General features: G+C 43.6%; 1 protein-coding gene across 2 annotated transcripts in view; it reads right to left on the reverse strand.

Moving 5' to 3' along the window:
* The window catches only part of PIK3C2B (phosphatidylinositol-4-phosphate 3-kinase catalytic subunit type 2 beta), a 112,060-nt gene that overhangs the window by 59,747 nt on the left and 29,220 nt on the right, over positions 1-23,093 (reverse strand). For both annotated transcript variants that reach the window (XM_077334660.1, XM_077334661.1), the window contains 5 exons: positions 20,209-20,315; positions 15,820-15,974; positions 10,581-10,701; positions 1,845-1,956; positions 46-125 (listed from right to left, as the gene is read on the reverse strand). In XM_077334660.1, the coding sequence (XP_077190775.1) occupies positions 46-125; positions 1,845-1,956; positions 10,581-10,701; positions 15,820-15,974; positions 20,209-20,315 (575 nt within the window). The remainder of the gene's footprint in view (positions 1-45; positions 126-1,844; positions 1,957-10,580; positions 10,702-15,819; positions 15,975-20,208; positions 20,316-23,093) is intronic.

Here is a 23,093-nt window from a genome sequence, read left to right on the forward strand (position 1 = left end):
CAGATGCCATCCTCACCCCCCCCCCCCAGCCCAACTCTTCTTTACCTGCTGATGGTCTGCTTGATCGGCCTCTCCTGGAGGTGAACATAGTGGTTGAGTGTGGAAGGGCTCTGATCATCATTTGGCTGCAAAAAGGAAGAGAGTTGTCCAAGTGCATTTGGTGTCCGTCTGCTAGGCCTTCCAAGTCTGACGGGTAGCCAAACTGCCTGTGAGTAGGCAGAACTCACCACACTTGGTAGACCAACAGTCTGACTTGGTATAGAACAGGTCCACATGGCTATTTTCTAATGAATGTGAGTGAAATGCATGGTATCTGCACAGGCAGATCCTATTGAAATGAGATTGGGGTGGTCACTGACTTCCTCCCTGCTTCACCTCCAATAAATACAGTTTCTGCCAGAAGTCTGGAAAGTTTTCCTGATCCTTGTTAATAGCCATTTCAGGGATTACATCTTCCCAGGTCTAGGGATTGTTCCTGCAATTGATCCTATCAAGTATGAATTTACTGCATATATGAACCATTTCCAAACCACACAAGTCAAGTCCAAAGACCTGCAGCACTGTTCTCTGGGGTGAGCTCTTTGACCACTTAGAATCTTGTCCTACAATTTGCTGTATAGAGGGACTACAGCACTAGAGTCAACCTGAGATCCAAGGTTGCTTCTTTGTACCATCTTACACTGTCACCCACTTTGCCAAAACTTGGGTACCAGGATGCTGCTCATTAAGACTTGTTATTGGGCATTTGTGTACAGGTTTAGACCATATTGCAAGGGCCACTCTACAGGCCCCTCATTCCCAATACTGATGCAGTCTTCCATAAGCCAGAAGCTTATGGCTATTCCTTGTATACATTTGTAAAACACCCATTTTTGCAAACAGAAGCTCTTACCAAAGTTGTTATGGTTGGGACTAAAGGCAGACTGCCAGTCAAAAGAAGGAATCCTTTTCAGATCCAGATCAGGCAGTAACTCCACTGCTCAAGTCCATGGGCATAGAGAGGTTCTTACTGCCCTTTGGCTATACCTGCTATATGATGTCTTTGGAAGCTGGCCTAAAGGAGGCATCAGGCACAATTTTTGCCAGGGGCTCAAAGTCCATCCATTCTGCACAAGGATACGAGATAGGGGACAAAGCTTTTTCCATCAGCCTGCCTGGCCAGTGGTCACCAGGCTTCTGCTCCCCAGAGTACTACTGTGGCCAGCCACACCGCAAGAGAAGGAAAGAGACACAACCATTTGCAGGTGTTTGCCACCTTGAGTTTTTCTTTTGAAAATCTGATCAATAATTAAAGCCAGCACGGATCCTTAAACCATGCTTTGTAGCAGGTCAGGCACCAGCTGGTAGTGCCACTGTACTGCTGATATGAAATGTAAACACCAAATACAATTGCAAGTAACCAGATACCTGGCTGTGATCCTTTCTCTCTAATTAGGTAAACATCACAACCTGATCAGGAGTTAACCTCCTATCACCAGGAGACCAGCCCTTTCCCCACCCTTTGTGTCACCCACAGTTGCCAGCCCCAGGCTTGGAAATACCTGGAGGTTTTGGGAGTGGAGTCTAAAGAGGGCAAGATTTGGGGCATGGGAGGACTTCAGTGTGCTATAATGCCATAGAGTCCACTTTCCAAAGTGACCATTTTCTCCAGGCGAACTGATCTCTGTTGACTGGAATTCAGTTGTAATCCCAGCCACCAACTGGAAATTGGCCATTTATATCACTAAACTGTCAATTTTGGATGGAGCAGAAATTTCATCAGAACTAGCAGCATCAGACAACCCAGGCAGCTGGTAGGCAACGTTCTGTCTCTCAAGCACGCTTTTGTGCTCACAGGTACTCACTGTCCGAGCCAAGTCACTGCGCACCGCCTTCCTCTTCAGCAGCTGCAGCCGGATGTCGATGTCAAACTTCCTGCAGTGCTGGATGTATTCATGGCTTCCCAGCGGGTGTTTGCTGAAAGGATGCAAGCAAGGTTTTTAAAAACCTCTCTGAAACCAAAAGTCCCCCCCCCCTTTGTATTGAGGTTCCTGCAGGCAGGAAAGGTCTTTGAATTCACTGTTTATCCAGCAGCCTCTAGAATCCTGTGTACAGTACAGTACGCAAAGGAATATCCCAGATCTAGCATTAGTTTGTCTTGGGAGATATGGGGAAGCCAAGTCACTTTTATGTGTCTTGGTTTTTCTCCCAAAGAAACAGCAATTGGCAATATCATTTCATGGCCAGACATTTAAAATGCCACATTTACTAAAGAAACCACTGCAACAGCAGCAAAGAATGGAAGAGAAAGTCTTCGGAAGGAAATACATCTTTATAGGCAACACTCTTAATATTCACAGAACAACAACAAGTAATGGAGGTGAAAAAGGCTTTTGGAAGTATGCTATTTATTTATTTTATTTCACTGCAGACCTGGACTTTTAATCCCCCCTTTACCTCCAAAGTGGTTTATATTGGCCTCCACGTTTTTATCCTCCCAATAACCCTGTGACATAGTTTCTACACTTAAAAAAAATATCCCCCCCTTATAATCCAATCAAGATCTCCAAGGTGGCAAGAAGAAAACATTAAAGCATTTAAACAGGCTGAGGCTGTGCGCCTGGCCCAGGGTCCTCCAGCAGGGAGGCAGGGAGACACAACGTGTGTCTCCCAGTTCCCAGTCTGACCCACTCATTGCTACATCACACTGGCTCATGGATCATTATCTGAAGAGACTGTCTATCTCAATCTGTACTGTAGCCCCTCTGTAGCTGATGTCTTGCCCATGCAGACTCTAAATGCCAAGTGCATGCAAACCAAAACCTGGGCTATGTTCTCTCTGCTGAACTCAGACCCTGCTTGTGTTTCTGAGGTAAAGGAAGTACAATGGTGAAGGCCAGAAGGGCAGGCATCCTAACAGGAAGTCTGGCCCTTTCACCTCCCTGCCAGTCCCAAAGGAAAGGACAATGCTCATCTCAGCAGAGCCTACATCCAGGCCCTGGACTGCCACAGCTGCTATCACACAAGCAACAAATCCACAAAGCCAGGAGGAAGAGGGGACTCTGTTTTGCAAGGGAAGGAAAATGTACGGGGCGGGGGGGGGGGAGGGAGAGACAATTTCTGGAAAAAGGAAATAACAAAATCCTCTAGAAACACCAATTATGCAAGTTCTCTAGAAAGACTCTGCATGCTTCATCAGAAAGTCCTGCAAATCATTTCTTCATAGACTGATTTCTAATTATGGGTAATTTTATGACATTTAGTTTCAACTTTCTTACTTGCTTCCTAAGCTCTGAAGACACAGTAGACTAACTAAAAAACAACTCAACACACAAATAACCTGGGGCCACACATCCACTGGGCTGATAGGACATTTGTCCAATGGCTGAGCATTCTGGGTGTGCTCCTTTGGTATCCAAGGAGAGCAACGGATATACCTGGGAGTTGAAAATAGATGTTTGTTTGTTTTGCATTAAGAGGAAGAGGTGATACACTCATCACTAAAAGAGTTCTTTATCCTGGAAAACAGGCAAGTGTGGAAAGTCCAATTTGTGTCCCTTCTTGGCACACTTAAACTGAGTTTGGTAACGCCATGCAGAGAAGCATCTGCATGTTTTGTGAAGGATCTTTTTGCTTATGAGGCCTGAATTTCACTTCCTGCCCTGAGGGACCCACAGAGAGCAACTCAGCAGGGCATTTATTTATTTTTATTTATATTTATATTTTTATACCGCCCTTCCCTACGGCTCTGGGCGGTTTACATAAAACATTTTTGAACATTCACATAGAACACTATCAAAATCAATATCAAAAATCAATATAACAATAAAACAATAACAACAAAATATCAACTGGAACAATTAGAACGGCACTTCAACAATAACTTGCCAATCCCTCCGTCGGTTCGTTCCCTCAGTCTGGGGGGCACCTGTAGGTGTTATGGCTCAGTCAGCCCCACCAAATGCCTGGTGGAAGAGCTCCTTTTTGCAGGCCCTGCGGAATTGTGGAAGTTCCGTCAGGGCCCTGATCTCTTCGGGGAGCTCATTCCACCAGGTGGGGGCCAGGACTGAAAAGGCCCTGGCCCTTGTTGAGGCCCGACGTGCATGCAAGTTCAAGAGTTAACAGGACAAGGGAAATTTTGGTTGATTCCTTGGATGAGAATATTTGGTATGTACTAGCAACAGGAATCAATAGCAGAAAAAAAATAAAATTCTGTGTCAATATCAAATGAGTACAATTAAAAGGTGCAAAATTCAGGGTATACCTTATAAAAGGGCACTCAGCTAAAGGAAACTGATCTTGTAGGAGAACAAGAAAAACATGCCTGCCATAGTTGTGGGACAGGAGCATGAGTGTCATTACAGGACTGTAGACTGTGACAGTCAAGTCCTATTAGAAGGGTAAAGGAGCCATCCAATTGCATGTCTGCCTCTGCTTTGCAAAAATCCATAAACTAAAGCTGACAGAAAAACAGTGATTTTCTCGTGATTCCCAAATGCGTTGAAAGCCATCCTTTAAAACTTGAAATAGAAATGGAATTGGAGAGTTCAAATAATGTTGCTCAGAAACAGAAAATGAACACTCTCATGGGGCAATTATTTTTATGCACTGAAATCATTATCTATTCACGAGGTGTTGCCAGACCACCAAAAGTTTCCTGGGAATTTGTCCATGTTAGACTTTCTAGGATATGCCCATGTTAAAAAGCAGGTTTCTTTCCCTTTGTTTCTTAGACTGATATCTACACATGTGTAGCAGCAGTATAAGCTGAAGCACATGTGGCTTGAGAATTAAAGCCATTTGCTAGCTAGCTGCCAACTCAGCAAAAAATGCTATAAAATTGTTGCAATTCATCATGCCAGAATTGCAGCAACATTTCCTGGGGGGGGGGGAGTCTGGAAATATGGGCCAGCAGTTAGAGGACTATGTTCAGGAACAATGCCTTGTCTTCAGCTGCCATATACTCCCTGTGCTACAACTGGACAGGTTACAAAATCTCCCCAGATCAAAGAATCTCATCTGTAGGATGATATCAGCACTTCTCTGCTTATTTTAGAAGCGGCAGCATACAGGAACAAACAGGATAACTGGAACTTTTGTTCTAAAATAGAGAACGTGGGAAACACATGTTGCACCTTTTTTTTATGCTGTATTTTGCCTTTGGGTTTGAGTGCAGTCAAATAAACATGGTGTATGAAAGTGACTTGAACCTCCAGCAGTTCATACCTAGTCTGTTGGTACTTGCATACCTCCCCCAGTAGGACAAATAATAGGTCTCCTGCTTTCTGAACCAACAAGGGGGCTTGGCCCTTTTCTGTGGAAAGGGATTAAGCCCAGAAAAGGCAAACACATTTTCCTAATGTTTCCCTCATGACACTGTTGAGCTATGGGGAAACTTTTTGCACACCAGCTCATTAGAGTGGTCTTTATCTAGGGAGGTATAGCAGGGAGCACTTTTGCTTACTACATTTGGCATTTGAGGTACTGCCAAGAAGGGGATGCATTATATGGACAGGGAGGAGTCAGGCTGTCTCATTTCAATCCTTTTGCCCCCACTTCAGAAATGAGTGTTCACAATACCTATCTGAGCATGTATCAAAATACAGCTCAGTCATTTCATGTGGTCATATAACTTCTGCAAGCATTCATCATTCAATATGTATTCAAGGTTATGCATACAGACCACAGGCTTATTGTGTTAAGCCTTTCCAAAAAATGCTATATCCTTATCCTGCGAGGCTTACCATCCAAAGCAGAACTAGTTTTTCACAGGAGACACAAGCCAGCACAAGCAGGAAAGGTTGTACGGAGGCAGTCAATGCACAACAGCAGGTAGAACCTTCCTCTACCAATTAATTCCCCACATTTCCAACCATCTCGGCCTTCCTGGTATTTATTTATTTACTTATTTATTTGATTTCTTAGCTCACCACTCCCAATAAGGCTTGTGGCGAGTTAAGAAAACAAAAATATTCATGGCAGGAATGGCTGTCCTTCTTACCCATCTAGAAGGCTTTCCCGTAGGCACTGGGAGCCAGAATTAATCACTCCAACAGCAATTGTTGTATCTCAATATTGCTTGTTTACCTAAAGGAAAGCGGATGAGCCTCTGCACACTTTCTGAACTTAGGTTTCACAGATCCTGCCATTTACCCCATTGGCAAGCGGCACATGTAACTCATCAGAGAATGCACAGCCCACAGATAAGGCAAATACTGTCCCCCAGGGCCATTTCAAGCTAGGAAAGCTGAATGGGCGTGGGGAGACCACAGAGCATTCTGCCCCCCCCCCGGCCCCCCACCCTGTGGTCCCAATCTGAATCAGTGCCTGGGAGCTTAAAAAACAAGATCCCGGTGCTCCTGATTCCTGACTGTCAACACCAAAGTCAGGTCAGAAGAACTCCTGCCTTGCATTACAAATTGCAATGTCTACTTCAAGCCTGAGGACTGGAACAAGCCTGCAAAACGGGCCTCATCCAAGTAACACTAGTGTTTAACAGTCACTACTTGGTTCAGTACTTTGCTGAAGAGGATATTTGACAAGGGTCAAAGGGATATTAGCTGATGGCTGATAGGGGATTTAAACAGCCAAGTCCAAAGAAGGCTTCTTCAGCCTCCTTCAAGGTAGTAGGAATTTCCTCTTCCTTGAAAGAAGCATTAATCACAGGCAGGACACGAGTCAGCAGTCCTCTCCAATTAGCTGTTAATAGCTAAGGGCAAGAATCAGTCTCCCATTGACTTGTTCACATTCCCAGACTGCAACAAATGAAACTCATCCAAGCAAATGTGACTCAGCTCTGCCCTGACACTATTTCATTACAGAAACACACGCACACACAAAATTGATGCCCGGTTCCTAACAGAGGCAAGTGATTGTATCAGAAAACTTCCTTTTGAACACATCAGTAAAAGTCTCAGAAGAATCCATGCTGGAATCTCCAAGGCTGGATGAAGCATAAGCCTTTCACAACATGGAAAATATTAGCTGGAGAGCTGCAAGCAGAATGGTGGCAGAGACCTAGCCCTGCTTCACCACGGAGTAGGCACAAAAATATGTCAGAACCTGTGCTTGATTATGTTCATCACTAGATTTCCTCCATTTGTATTTGAGAAGCTTGGCAATTTAGGGTTAAACTTGGTGCAACAGTGCCCACAGCTTCAACCTATAAAGGCCACTGCCATTTAAAAGTTATTAGAAAATGGTGTGAGGGCTAGATCTTGATCTGGCAGTGCTCTTGTTCTCTCACCCCACAACCTTTCAAGTTCCAAAAGAGCCACAGGGGAGGTGTGAGGCTGACTGCCTGAGTCATCCCTGCTTTCCAAAGGTTGACTAAAGCTTCAACAGGAGCACTGGCCAGGTTGACTGGAAATGCCACACCCATTCTCAAGAAGACATCAAACGTTGGCAGCAGAATGTCTTCATGAGACCCCCACCTACAGGTGAGCTCACTAGCTGCACTGAGCTTAAAATGTCCAAGTCAAATAAGACCCTTGAGAAGGAATTGGGCACCCAGATGTTCAGGAATGTTATAATGAGGAGAGAAATGCAAGTGAAAGCATAGGGCAGCCAAGGAAGCATTATGTGGGCAGTCCATTGTCTGGAATCCAGTTGAGCTGTACACCTTCACAAATGAACCTAATCAGCCACGAAACAACAGTTCTTCCAAAAGCAAGAATGCAATCACACCTCTGAAAAATGTATAGTCTCTCATTCCTTGCTGCCTTCCACTTATAAAGGCTGCAATCATGGATGTGTCTTTTTCTTTCCTTAATCTGGCTCCAGATCCTATTACCGGAGCGGGGAAGGGGGGGAATACATAAGGCGCCTGTGGGTTCTAGGCTGGCAGTACTATCTGTCCCTCATTTCTTATTTCTGTTTTTAGTTATGGCACATTCCATAAAAGGAAGGAAGATTTTTTCTGCTCATGGCAACATCACCATGTTAAAAAATAAAGATTCCTCCTAGAAGCCAATAAGTACAGCAACAGTTCTTACTGGTTCTCCGGCTCCCTGTCTGGGATACTCTTCTCCAGTTACCCCTGGAGAGGAGGGGCTTCATTCCCTCTAGAATCTATGTGAATCACAAGTTAACTCATACTATACACACTGTGCAGACTGAAAGCTGTTAAGGGATCTAGCAATGATAAAAGTGATATGCTTAGATGTTTGCGCCATTAACTGATCCTTGTACAACACTTGTTATTATCTTCTGTAAAGACAGAGAAAGTCAGACTGCATTTTAAGCCACTATGCTTATTGTCAGGGCCCCAAAAGTGAGGGAAATAACCTTGAGACCTTCAACAACATTTATATCCACATATAAACACAGAAATCAATCTGGGAGATTTTGTCTCTTGATCTCGCTTTCAATGTACATGCTGTCTCTCGCTTAGAAGGGTGCGTACGCGTGCATGCACACACACATACCCACAATGGTTCTCCACAGAGGTCTCTGTGGTTTCAAAGTCTGTTCACTAACTAGCCAGTCATCATAGTAACAATCAGTTTGCTCTTGCCAGCTTGCATTCCCAGTCGCTGTAGCTGGACCGCAAGCTCTCAAGATCAAAAACTACAAAGCCACTCACAGTGCCTCCTTACATCATTAGTAATTTGTCTGGTGGAAATGCAGCACACTGCGGTCAAGAAGAGCAGGTTAAATGGCCTAGAGTAGGGGTCTCCAACCTGAGGCCCTCAGGCTGCATGCACCCCCCCCCCACCTCTTCCTGTGTGGCCCTCCAACCTACTTGTCTGCTGCTATCACCCTCAGGGCATTTCCCCTCAGACCCATACTGTTCTCCCTGCCTCAAGAGGCACCATCTACTGCTGTTCATCCTGTTCTTTTCTTGCAAAAACAAACAAACAATAGCAATATTGTTTGTTTTGGCCTCCACTTCCTTCTGTCAGCCCCCTCTTGTTCTTATCCTCCATAATACCAGTTTGGCCATTCTAGGTGCTATGCTAGGCAGCAAAGGTCAGGCACCCATACTACTCAGCTTTTTAATTTCCTCTCTCTATGAACTGCCATGTTGAAAAATAGCATTTCAAAATAGCATTTAGTGCCTTTCACTTAGGATTTTATGATAGCTGCAAGGAATGTATGGATCTCTGGCACATTTCTTTTTAGGAGTCTGTCTGTACTATGCCACCTTACCATTCTTTCATAGAACACATCTAAAATCAGCTCTAAAAATATTATCTAAAATCAGCTCTAAAAATATTAAACTTTTTTGACTCCTTTGCCAACATACTAAGCACCACCATCACTTAAAAGAACATTAATTCCTACCTCTTCAAGAAATTCTCCCATTAAACATTAATGTCAAGGAATATAGATGCACCAAGATTTGATCATGGCTTTCCATGGACAAACAAGGCCCCCAGTGGGGATTTCTTGACTAGTGTATCACAATTATGTAAGGAACCAGGAAATAAAGCCATGCTTCTAGGATGTGCTAAAATAATCTGGTTTATCCAATAAAATCACCCCTTTAGGGAAGAAGTGCTAAGCAATTAGACCACTGGTGGGAAATGTGTGTGAAGAAAATGAGATAAGCTAGTTCAGAATGAAGACTGTATGCGATTATGCTATCATAGCAAAAATGACAGTGATTCAATTCACATTTTTCAGTCCCATACAAAACAAGTCTTCAGTGTGGTTTAAAACAGAGGTCCCCAACCTTTTTGAACCTGCAGGCACGTTTGGAATTCTAACTCAGCCACAAATATGGCAGCCAAAGGAGGGATAACCAACTACAAAACATCAGGGAGGGAAATTATACCTAACTTTGCTTTGAAAATATTTTCTTGCAAATAAACAGCTGTGGTGGCAGCTGATGCCAAAGCAATTTTTAAAAAGTCTTTCCTCCAATAAGATCTCTGGTGACCAATTAGAAGCCCTGCTGTGCATAAGTCCCACATGACCCAGCACATTTTCTAAAAACACTTGTCCGAGAGATGTCTAAAAACACTTGAGAGAGATGTCAGCAGGTGTCATGGCACCTACAGTTGCCTTGTTGGCGATCCCTGATTTAAAACAACTAGACTGTATACATCATTTGAATCAAGCCAACCCAGGCCAGGCTCAGCTATAATAACATCCAAGCTCCCCTCCTACCACAAGTCCATTCTCCCAAAAGGAATTAAACAGTTCGGCTACACATTATGCAAGCAAAGGAAAACAATCAAAACAGTTATGAGCTTTAGATTTTCTCAGGCCTGCTGCCCCCCTTTTACAAATGGCCATACATTAACAGCTGGAACCAACAGGTTATTCATGACACCTCAACAATACCTTACAAATAACTCCAAGGTTACAAATAACGAATGTCAATACCAAATGAACATAACATGAGGCTGACTAACAGGCAGATCCTGATGGCTTTTCATGTTCATTCTCAGCCATCTGCCCGCTGCCTAATGCCTCAGCATTTCTAGTCCCATATTTCTCCAGTTCATTCCACAAAAACAGAAGGATCTCTAGATCTGTATCTGCCAAGCACGCACAGAACTCATAAAGATCGTGGAATTGAGAATGCATCAAGATGGCTTAAAGCAAGACACATCATCTTAACTTTCCACCCCAAGTGCTCCCCGCTCACTCACTTTTGCAGGAATTCTTCTAGGCCACACAGTTTGAGCACAAAGTCATCCACGTCAACGTCACACAAGTCATCATGAGTGTAGCACAACGTCTGATAAATGAGCAAGTCTACTGTGGAGGAACCTGCAAGGACAGGGAGAACAAACAGGCCCAACATGATGAACCACATCAAAATTCTTCAGATTTTGTCATCTTGACCACTGATTCCCCTAATATGGCTTATGGAGAAGGCAGTTTGCTGGGAGGTCAATATAAAAATCAAATAAATAAAAACATTTGTAGTTGGCCATTGATTTGAAAATCCACCTGACTACTATGTGAGGACTCTGCTGGGAAAGCAAAGCACTTATCTTTTCTCTGCAGAGCCTGGTTCCTCAAACCTGACCAACAGCTGCAGGGACTTGCCTCATGCTGGGAAGACAGCAAGAAGGCAGAGATCAAGGTAAAAAGGCACTCAGGCTTCTCACTGCAGGAACCACTCAGGTCTCAGTCTGTATGCATTCCAAAGGGAAGTTCCAAGGCAGCACAGCTGGCTTGCTAAGGGAGGCATCTGCAATGGGAAGCCTTTGCACCCTTGCTATCTTCTCCCCTGCCTTGAGGCCCACTGCTGAGGTGACAGCAAGATGGTTCAGTGCTATTCTGCCTTGTGCTAGGAAGAGAGCAAGAAGGTAAGTAAAGACTGCTCAGGTTTCCCATTGCAGAAGCCCACTCTGGCCCAGCCAGCACCATTTTGAGGCCTCTCTTTGCATAAAGGCTGTGCACCTTTTACTTTCCTCTCTGCCATCTTGCTGTCTCTTCAGCATGAGGCACGGCATGCTGCGAAGGCACCCAGAGGAGAGCAAGCTGGCCATGGAGAAGGGGAGTGAAACTGCCACCTACTGTGGTCAGCTTGCTCTTTTCCTGGGTGGTTCCCATGGTGGTGGTTGTGGTGGGTTTTCCCCCTTCTCTTCTGCATGACCAGCATGCTCTCCTCTTGGCAACTGTTCAGGTGTCTGGATGAGAGGGTAGAGACCTCAGAGGAATTGCAGGAGAGAACAGCACAAGGCTTGCAGCTTACTTATCCTCTAGCAGAAGTTGCTACAAAGGCAAAAACCATGTGCCACTACAAGCCCCATTAGTAAATAGCTTTGCCCACTTTCTTGAAACATGGGGCATATGTAACATGGAGAATAGTGCTCAGAAAAACCAAAAGGGCATATCAAACAGCCATATGGGGTCCCAAAGCTGCTGAGTGTGTATCCTTACCTTGTTTCATGCCATAGATTCACTTCCTCTGATATCACTGAAAGTGCTATGATGTCTCCTCTATTCTTTTCAACCCTCATTAATTTCCTGGTACTTCTGCTGCAAGGCAGAATGCTGCCAATCTCTCTCAATTTTAGTTTCAACGGATAACCTCCTAAAAGTTAACATAATTCTTATATGGAAGCATAAATGAGATAAATGAGGCCACAGGTTCCACAGCTGACATTGGACCTAGCATGCTTAAATTAGAATAATAAGGTAAGAAAGAAACAAAAGAGCATGTGGTCAAACCCCAGTCCAAACAATGGGTTGGATCCAGTGCTCCAACAGCGGAAGACACAGATGGTAGATCTTCCCTGCTTCTACCTTTTCCATCAGTCTCTTCTGACCCTGGGAAAGTTTATTTCAGAACCCTACAGCAGTAACAGCCACATAGCTCTGCAGCTTGCAATGAAGTACGGGAAGAGGGTGAAATCAGCCATTTTGTCTTCCACCTACCAGCTGCACTGATGAGAGAGGCAGGAGAGAGTTGTTTAGTCTCTCCCCAGTCCACGATGAAACCCACCGACCTGCATTGCTATTACTCCAGGTGGGGTCCAAGAATCAATTTTTCAAGGGTCAAAAGAGACTGCTGTGGGAGTGGGGAGAAAGCGGGAAACATCCACATTCCTTGCATGATCAGACAACTGGATCCCACACCCAACTGCAGGCTGCAATCAGAATGCAGGTGCCTGCCATAAATAGCCAGCAGAGCAAATAACTCCAAATGACTCAAATGAGGAAGTTGGGCCACATACTGAAAGTTGTAAAATTTAATTGACCTGAGCTTCTCGGACTTTTGGATCAAGCGTAGTACCAGTGTAATTGACCTGGCCAATATGGCATGTGTCTATCAGAACAAAGAATAAGCATTCCATGTCAATGAAGCAGCAACATCATGAGATGAAATGCCAGCAGGTTTAAGGAAGAATTAGCTGATTTGAGCTTACACTGTGATGTCTCACACTAGTGCTTTTCTCTTCTCCATGTTAAATTTGGATTAATTTATGACACAGTGTTAGAGAAAGAGAAAAAATCTTTGAAATTAATTAAAGAAAGCAAATACTACAATTAATTAATCTCCATATTTACACTGGAAATGTTAACAAGAAATCTGACATTGCTTAATTGCATTTGCTCACCTGTTGAACAAGGTCAAGCTGAACTAATTGCACAAATCTGCTTCATTAAACAAGTGAACTACATGAATAAAGCACTCTTTAAATTAGATACTGGTCATCATTTGTAAGACATGGATGGATAACTGACAATCTGCTGCAGGATAAACACTAAGATGATAAATACTCAATGGAAAATGCCAAGATAATGCATTTTAAACAGGGCATTACATATTAAACAATCACAAAGAACAAAATCAAGATAACTCTAGATAAAACTGTGACATTCACAAATACTGGTCAGCATTTATGAACTTGCAAAGTCAACTTCAACATTTGCTTTCCAAATATCCATTTATTGTGCAATTATGAAAAGTTTCTAAAAAAACCCCAAAAAATCACATATTGTTGGTAGCATCACATACATGTCAGTAAGAAAAATATGGAAAGATAAAAGATGAAACTCTGCCAGCCAGAGGATGGACAACATTTAATCTGGTTAGAGGTGAAGTAAAGTACTGTGACAATATTGAGTAATGTAGAAGATGAAGAGCTGGTTCTTATATGCTGCTTTTCTCTACCCGAAGGAGTCTCAAAGTGGCTTACATTCGCCTTCCCTTTCCTCTCCCCACAATAGACATGCTATGAGGGAGATGCAGCTGAGAGAGCCATGATATTACTACTTGGTCAGAACAGCCTTATGAGTGCTGTGGCGAGCCCAAGGTCACCCAGCTGGCTGCATGTGGAGGAGGAGCGGGGAATCAAACCCAGCTCGCCAGGTTAGAAGTCTGCATTCCTAACCACTACACCAAGCTGGCTCTGTAACCCTATATTATAATGTAACCCTATATTGTAATGTAAAAGATATAAGATGTCTATGCTTTGTTCTTTTACTTATAATCTTTTTTTAACTGTTCTATATTAAAAATGAAAATTCTCATTGCCAGAAATTCTGCCAGCCAAGAGACTGAAGAAGACTTGCCACATCCTTTGTGCAACTGCAAAAATACATCCTATAGGCCTTTGGAATGGAGTCTCATGTTGTACAGAGACACTACAGAAGCAGGACAACCCTGACCTCATCAAGCTTGAAAATTCTCTGCTTTATAATTAACCATTGAGAAAAAACACCATTACATACTTGTTCTAATACCAGTCCAGTGCCAATGACAATGCTTCAAAGAATAACTAGGAGTGCATAACCTTTTAATGCAACAATGTCACAAAAATGGTAGGGAACTGTTAACGAGATCATGTAGAATCTTATCAGATTCATCATAGCGGGTTCATTTTTTTTTGTAAGGACTACAAGGAAGCACTCAGACTTTAAAGGCAAAGCATAATTGTTTAGGAGCCATGGTGAGGTTGATGCCCAGCAGAAGCACATGAGAGGGGACTGCCATCTGCTCCTCTTTGGCTGTGGTGGCCACTGGGCTGGACATTAAAAGGGCCATCTTAAAAAAGAGGCCTGACACATGGCTTTGACCCCAACAAGCCAAGGAGGATAGTTCATCAGTTGCTATTTGCCATGCTAATGAAAGAGAACTTCCACATTGATAGGAAGCCTCTGAATACTATTGCTAGGAGACAACATCAGAAGTCATTAGCCTCTATGCCTTGTTGGACTTAGAGAGAGACATGGGTAAAGAGGGCAAACAAAGAAAGGCTAAACTGGCACCATACAATTGGCTGGAATGACTGTCCGTCACCAGAGGGGAAGAAGCTGTAGGTGAAGATGGAGACTAGTCAGTCAGACTACAAAAATCACTTTGTCAAGACCCCAGGACTCCTGAGCTGCAGGCTGGCAGCAAAGAGGACTTTGTCTCAGTAAAGAGCCAGCTTGGTGTACTGGTTAGGAGTATGGACTTCTAATCTGGTGAGTTGGGTTTGATTCCGCGCTCCCCCACATGCAGCCAGCTAAGTGACCTTGGGCTTGCCACGGCACTGATAAAGCAATTTTGACTGAGCACTAATATCAGGGCTCTCTCAGCCTCACCCACCCCACAGGATGTCTGTTGTGGGGAGAGGAAAGAGAAGGTGGTTGTAGGCCCCTTTGAGACTCCTGGTAGAGAAAAGCAGCACATAAAAACCAATTCTTATTATTCTTGATGTCTGAGTCTCTGCTGCATGGCTTTGAGGCTCTGGGTGCCTTTTCATTTTCCCAAACAGAGATAACTACTACCTGCAGCCTCTAGGGGGCACTATGGCCAGCTGGGATCTTACAAAAGCATTAAAAATTAATACACCAAATGAGGACATGGAGAAAAAAATTGGTACTAATATCACAAGGACTACATAGTACAGAATATAACCATATTAAATAACGTAGTTTTTAAAACAGCCATGGCTCACTGGTAGCACCTGCTTTGTAAGCAGAAGATTCTAGGTTAAATAGCTCTAATTTCTAAAAAAAATAGATCAGGCATTAATAACTTTAAGTCCCTATACGGCTGCCGTCAATCAGAACTGGATGTACCACTTGTCTGACTAATTATAAAGCAACCATATATGTATACAGATTCTACAAACAGTGTACATACTAGGAAAGGGAGGTCATATTTCTGTTCTGTAAAAGAACACAGCCCTTTAAGAGCTGTGAAAATGTGATATCACCACAAGAAAAGCACAAGCTAAATGTCTGACTTCCAGTACAATGAATCCTGGGCCCACCAAAAGTCTGAAAAGGACTCACAAGGTCTATCACTTATTTTAAAGGAACCAGAAAACAGCCTCACAGGCCACTCATTCCATAAGACATTACTGAGCTGCAGAGGAGTGGATTCTGCCTGATGCTATGAACTGAAGAGACTCTGTAGTTCAATTCAACCCAAAAACTTACAGTCACAGGTGAAGGTGAGAGGCTCCTGCAGGCTGTCATAAACCACGGTCACTTTCAAGCTGACCCCATGGCCAAGGTGTTCGGGACTGAGGTTGACAGTGCTCCAGACATAACCAGTAAGGGAGTAGTCCTTGGTACTGTAGCCAGATCTCAAGCTGTGGGAAATAAAGAAGATAAGGAGGAATTTACTGTTAGGTCCCATGCCGTCAAGGACCAGAAAGGACTTTTTCCCCTCTTGTTTTGCTTTTTCTCTGTCTCCCCCGGGGATTTTTGTACTTGACCTTTTAATTTCTTTGTCCCATTTTAACATCTTGGTCATTTGGAATTCATATCATTACAACAAGAGAATCTATACAGACCTGGGAAAGGGAAATCCTTCATTTGGAACTTTCTTCCTAGATTTCCCCCCACTCCCAGCCAGCTGCAAATCTATACATTCTTGGGGGCCTGAAGAAAGGCCCATCCCCCCCCCCATTTGTTTCTTTCTTCAACTGATTCTCCATACATATCAACATTCTGTGCCTTCTGCGGCAGTTTGACTCTTCATCAGTTTATTATTTGGCAATGTTCTTCTCCTTTTGGTTAATTTAGTAAGAATTGATTTCTTATATACCAAGGGAGTGGAGAAGTGGATAGAGGGACCTTTTCTTCTCCCTCTCCCATCCTACAAGAACTTGGGAGGTACCCTATGACAACACAGACAAATGGAAATACATTTTAAATTTAATGACTAATTAGAATCATAGAATCATCATAGAATAATAGAGTTGGAAGGGACCTCGTGGGGCATCTAGTCTAACCCCCTGCACTATGCAGGGCACTCACATCCCTATCACTCATCTACTATAACCTGCCACCCCTTTGCCTTCACAGAATCAGCCTCTCCGTCAGATGGCTATCTAGCCTCTGTTTAAATTTTTCCAAAGATGGAGAACCCACCACCTCCCGAGATATCCTGTTCCACTGAGAAACTGCTCTAACTGTCAGGAACTTCTGGATGTTTAGATGAAATTTCTTTTGAATTAATTTAATCCCATTTGTTCTGGTCTGTCCCTCTGGGACAAGAGAGAACAATTCTGCTCCATCCTCCATGTGGCACCCTTTTAAATACTTGAAGATGGTTGATAAATTGTGGAATTCACTACCAGTAGAGTAGTGATGTCCATGAGCATAGCTTTAAAAGAGAAGACAGATCCATGGAGGAAAGGTCCATCCATGGCCACAAGCCATGGTGACCACAGGGCACCCCCATCTGCAAAGGCAGCAAACCTCTGAATATTAGTATTGGGAGGCAGAAGCAGCAGGGTAGAGCCTTGTCTTCTATATCCTGTTTGTTTGGCTCCCCAGGCCAATTTATTGGTTTTGATGTGAAATAATATTCTGGATTACATGAACCACTGGTACAATCTAGCTGGCTCTTTTTGTTATTTGTTGACTGGTATGGAAGTCAGACACTTTACTACTAGGAATATTTTCATCAAGCCTTGTGCTGCCCATCTGTTTTCACATTTATTCAAGAGAGCTGGTGTGGTGGCCAAGAGTGGCAGACTCTGGTTTGGAGAACTGTAACTGATTTCTTTCTCCTCCACATGCAGCCAGCTGCTTGACCTTGGGCTAGTCACAGTTCTCTTAGAGGGGTTCTTGCAGAGCCTTTCTCTTAGAGCTCTCTCAGCCCCACCTCACAGGGTGTCTGCTGTGGGGACAGGAAGGGAAAGGTGTTTATAAGCTCCTTTGGGACTCCTATGGGTAGTGAAAAAGTGGAATATCAAAATCCAGTTCCTTTTCTTCTTCAAAGATTTTATTTCATCTGCTCTAAAGAAATTTACTCATGGAATGTTTAGTCTAAGATTTCTGTCTGAAAGAATCAGGCATTCTATAAATATCTAGCAGATTGATCACAAACCTTGGGGGTGTGCCTGAACTTTCTGGCCATGAAGCATGCCTCACCCATCTGATTTCCCAACTATTTGGTTCATCCTTAACCTTCACATTCCTCTCTCTCGTTATCTCTGGCCCTAGCTCACTATTCATCTGTCCTGATACCTTAACAGCCTCCTTCCCTTCAATTTTATTAAACTACAGCCAATTCCAGCTGGCATTCATGACATATCCATTAAATGACAGGAATGTGCATGGCTTAGTTATTGGCAAGTGCTTGTAGAATGGATCACTTATTTTTGTGTTCCCTAAAGCAGTGGTCCCCAACCCCCGGTCCAGGGACCGAGACCGGTCTGCGGATCAGTCGGTACCGGTCCACGACTCCTGCTCGTCCTCCCCAGCTGCTGCCTCGGGGGCTGCCCTGCCACTCTGCTGCTGGCTCACCTTTGGTGCTCTCCAGAGGCCGCCATGACTGGGGCTCCCCCTCGGCATGGCAGTGAGCAGCTGCTGCTGGCAGCGCTCCCCAGCGGGCGGCAGGAAATCAGGAGTGCTAGTGGGAAAGCAAGCGAAGCAGGGACTCAGGCAGGGAAGACTACCTCCCCCCCCGGCCCTCACTAAAATTGTCAAGTGTTGACTGGTCCTTGGTGATAAAGAGGTTGGGGACCACTGCCCTAAAGCATAGAGAATGTGTTCTTGCTTGCCAAAGTCTTGACCCAAAGATTTTCTAAACAACTGCTGTACTGGTTGTTACATACCTAAACAGGGTCTAGCACTAGACTTCCTAAAGGAGAAAGTGAAGAAATTGGAAGCAAAATATCATGTACAGATTTAATCCAGAGAAATATTATTTTCTGATGTGCCTTTTATGGCACAGGGAAAAAGAAAAACTGGGGAGACTAGGGTGGGATCTGCACTGGGCTTTTTATTCCTGGTGAACCCAAATTAAAGAAAGTCATCTACATGTTATTCGATTTCCATTCCAATATTTAGCACTTTAAATTTTCCCTCTGCAATGTCTATGATTGATCCGTGGTGACACTACCCTTCCCCCGCGATATCCAGGAATAAATATAGCTCACTATTTTTGTGGAATCCGCTCCGAGAGCCCCAGTATTAAGTGTAGATCTTTGCACTTTGCCAGATTAACTTCCTTTCCAGTGCTTCCAGCAGTGGAAGCAAAGCAATCTGTCATTGATTGGTCAGGGCATCAGTTCAAAGACTGCCTGGTTCCCAGTTGCCATTCCCTCACAAGACTTATTTTTGCCCTCGTTTTGGGATCTGTTTTTGGTATCTCCAAAAGCCCACACTTCTCTCAGCAGAGATTTGCCTCTTGGATTTACTTTCTCCTTCTCATTTTCTGTGAGACTATTGCCTCCCCCCCCCCACTCCTGCAGGAAAAGAAAGATAAACAAACAGCCTCCTGTTCCACTTGCCCCTCCCCTGTCTTTCTCTGGCTGTAGACTCAGGACTAGTCAAAAGGCAGGAAATAAAGCATACACCAGCCTTGTGCTCCTTTAATGCCAGCTGGAGCTTCACCGTACCGCACACTTCTCCCAATCAAACAGAAAGGAGATCAAAAATTGGGACAATGCAAATGCAGAGGGTGATGTGTTAAAAATCAGGGGGGGGGGGGAAGGTTGTAGATAAGGGTTCAAATTGGCCAGAATTCGGCAAGATTTACCGTGGAAAAAAAAATTAAGTGCAGACTATACCTAGGATATGAGCCTCTTGTGGCGCAGAGTGGTAAGGCAGCGATATGCTGTCTGAAGCTGTCTGCCCATGAGGTTGGGAGTTCAATCCCAGCAGCCGGCTCAAGGTTGACTCAGCCTTCCATCCTTCCGAGGTCGGTAAAATGAGTACCCAGCTTGCTGGGGGGTAAACGGTAATGACTGGGGAAGGCACTGGCAAACCACCCCGTATTGAGTCTGCCATGAAAACGCTAGAGGGCGTCACCCCAAGGGTCAGACATGACCCGGTGCTTGCACAGGGGATACCTTTACCTTTATACCTAGGATAGGAAGGAGCAAACTGGCTTTATAATAGCAATTCTTAGATCAAAAGCCTCTGTTGATTTATTTGTGTAATTCAATACAGTGGTCTTGTAACACTCCCCTGTTCCTTCATTTGTAATTGTTAAAGCATGGTTACAATGCTCTGTCTGCCTTCTGGTATTCGTACTTTACTGCAATCAGTGGTAGGAATTAAAAGCCTAAATAGGTTCATCCTCATCCAATCAATTCTAGGGTAGGAATTCTAATCCTAAATGGGTTCATCCTCATCCAATCAGTCCCAGGCCTCCAATTCATTTTCCACAGATGCCGTTCCTTAGACACAATACAACATAAATGCGAGAGTCAGAGAGGATTTTTTCCAGTTGCCGAGGATTAAATCAGTAATCGTTTATGTTGTCCTGGCACTCAACAAACCTAAATTCGAAGGGGGATGTTGGCCAATGACAAGCCCTGAAACAGTATTGTACTGAGCCATTTTCTGTCCCAAACAAATACTTACACATCCAGCATATGACAGAAAGCGGCAACCTCTTCATCCTTCTCCTCAGAGACCTCAAACAGTTCATAGCCGTTGGCCACAGGATAATGCCGAGAAGTGCCCTGGCACTAAACACACAGAAGCAGAAGGCACAGTCACAAACTGAAACAACAGCAAATTGCATACAGTTCCAACTCTGTCTCATGGACTGGGCAGTGTAGAATTCTCCATAATACTGAGGTGACCGAGTAGTTCTGAATACTGGCTCCAGTTCAAAATTTTGGTACTGACCTTCGAGGCTATACATGGTCTGGGCCCTGCATATCCGAGGAACCGGCTGTTTGAGTACATCTCCTGGAGAGCATTGAAATCAGCCAATGCCAACTGGCTGAGAGTCCCCGGCCCCAAGGAAGTACCTTTGGCCTCACCAGTCCCAGGCGCTTCTTGGTTTTGGCTCCCACTTAGTGGAATGAGCTCCCAGATAAGATCAGTGTCCTGACAGAACTCACTGAGTTTGGCAGGGCCTGTAAGATGGAGCTTTTCTGCCAAGCCTCCAGTTGAGACCAGCAGAAAATTACTTAGTACAATCTAGCTGGGCCTTCCTACCTTCTCCTCCTCTCTCCTTCTTTCTCTCCCCTCCCCCCCTAAAGGGGATATTGTCAACTATAATCTCTGAGGGAGGTTATAAATCAGAACAGAGGTTTTAAATGTTTATTTTTATTGAATAATTGTGTTGTTTTACTGCTACAATATTGTAATAATGTATATTCTTAAAGGTTGTACACTGCACCCAGACAACTGGCTTGAGAGGGGCAGTATATAAATAAAATAAATATCCAGTTGTCCATACTCATCTACAGCCTGAGTGCGCATCTGAAACACAGGAGTGGCACCTGTGGAATGAATATGCACAGAGCTTTCTGCATGGCAAAAGTAATTTTTTCAACTAACTATAAAGCAACCTGCTATTGCATTTACACTCTGAATGTCCATTTTATCCTCATATCCTGTGAAAAAACTTAAACTAAATGAGAGTAACTGGCCCAAAGTCACACAGTGAACTTCATGGACAAGTGAGGACTTGACCCTGGGTATCCCCAGTCCCTATCTGACAACCCAACTACTGTACTACTGTCTCTTATATAGATTGCCACTAACAGTACTTTTTTCCAAGAATTTTGTAGATTGAGGGGAAGCTGTTATTGCTCTGTGTCCATCTTGGCTGAAATGTTTTTTTTTCTTTTTCTAAAACTTAGCAACAGTAACAAGACATGGTCAGTTTCAGGTAAGGAGCCATATTATTAGAACCAAATTTGAGTCCAGTAGCCCCCTAAAGGTTAAAGAAAAAGGTTCCAGGGTATAAGGTTTGGTGAGTCAAAGCTCATTTAATCAAGAAAAATAATTAAAACTTTCCATTGAGTTTCCAATTGGCTCTTTCCCAAATGCCAGTGCAGGATGTAGAGGAAGCAGGAACAGAAACACTTTGACTGCCATGCCACACCACACTGTGTGTGTGTCCATGGTGTCAGTGCCTTGATTCACTGCTGTAAAGCAAACAAAGATCCCCACTGTCAGAGCAATTAACCCACAAAACTGTTAAAAAGGGTCTGATGGACTGCACTTTTTAGAAGTGCTGTGTTAACCTACCTCATAGGGCTGTTGTGGGAACATAAGTTATCCTACCCTGAGAAGAATACAAATATGATAACATGGTGGCTTATTTCAGATCTAGTAACAATTCTCATGAAAGGAACATCTGTGCACATGCTCCATTGAAACAGAGGAACATCACACATGATCATACATACTTGTACAAATGACTCAGTGTACTTGTGTGTTTGGGAGTCCTATCAGACTTGAAAAGAATCATGAGTAGGTTGGTCACTCATTTGGAATAAACAGCTGCACACTCTATTTGCAGCCTGAATGTTCATTCTAGCAAAAAGAAGAGTCTTCCAAAATGCTCTTCCCTCCTCCCTCTTCTTCCTTTTAAAACTATGTATTCATTGTCATAGGTTAGACTGGGCTACATTTCACCAAGGCAACAAACCCGAGAAGCAAGAACACAATACTGCTAAAGGGCTGGAAATTCTTCTTAAAAAGGTTGGTCTAGAGAAGTCAACAATTTTTCTGATCTTTGCTTCCTGGCAGGAAAGGCTAATTTTTCACAGAGTCAGAGAGCCTTGAGTGAAAGACTGCTCCAAGCAATCTGTTTGGTTAGCATCAGCTGGGCAATGAAAGACTTCTAAATACTGAGGAGGAGTCAGTCTGATTTTAGACCTAGCTGAGAAAAGTAGAGTTCTGACAGTTTTATGATTCAGCCCTGAATGAGAGCACTTTAACATAGACAGGAGAACTGGGGAAAGTTGGCAAGGACAAGTGGGTAGTTAGACATAGGCTCAAACCAAAGAAAGTGGATAGATCTACTAGAGAGAGGATTTCCCTACCTAGTCAGACATGGAGTTAATTCTGAAGAGTACAAAGAGCCTTGGTCTGGTTAGAAACCTTAAAAGTCAGTTACAATTCAAGATGAGTTCAAGTGTTTCAAGATAAGGGGGCTGGGTACTGGAAGCAGTGTACTAGCCTTTTGGGAACCAAAGAAGAATATTCAAAGTACTTTAGAGTGTTTGGAGGAAATACTGGAACAAAAGCCTCTCAAGAGAAAGATTTTAATTGACTATGAAACTCTCAAGCTGAAATATAAGAACTAAGGTCTGTGTATGTTCTGATTTTACCTAAAAATATCTATACTGAGTTACTGCAGGAATTTTATCCCTGTTATCACCAGACCTTTCCCCTCTATGTGGAATAAAATATTTTGTTAATCTGGAATATAAAAATTTCTTGAGTGCCATTTAAGTCATACAAGTTGTGGGGGGGGGGCTCCCATTCCTTCCCTCAGGTTC

Source organism: Paroedura picta, chromosome 4 (genome assembly GCF_049243985.1).
Source record: "Paroedura picta isolate Pp20150507F chromosome 4, Ppicta_v3.0, whole genome shotgun sequence".
Classification (NCBI taxonomy): Eukaryota; Metazoa; Chordata; class Lepidosauria; order Squamata; family Gekkonidae; genus Paroedura; species Paroedura picta.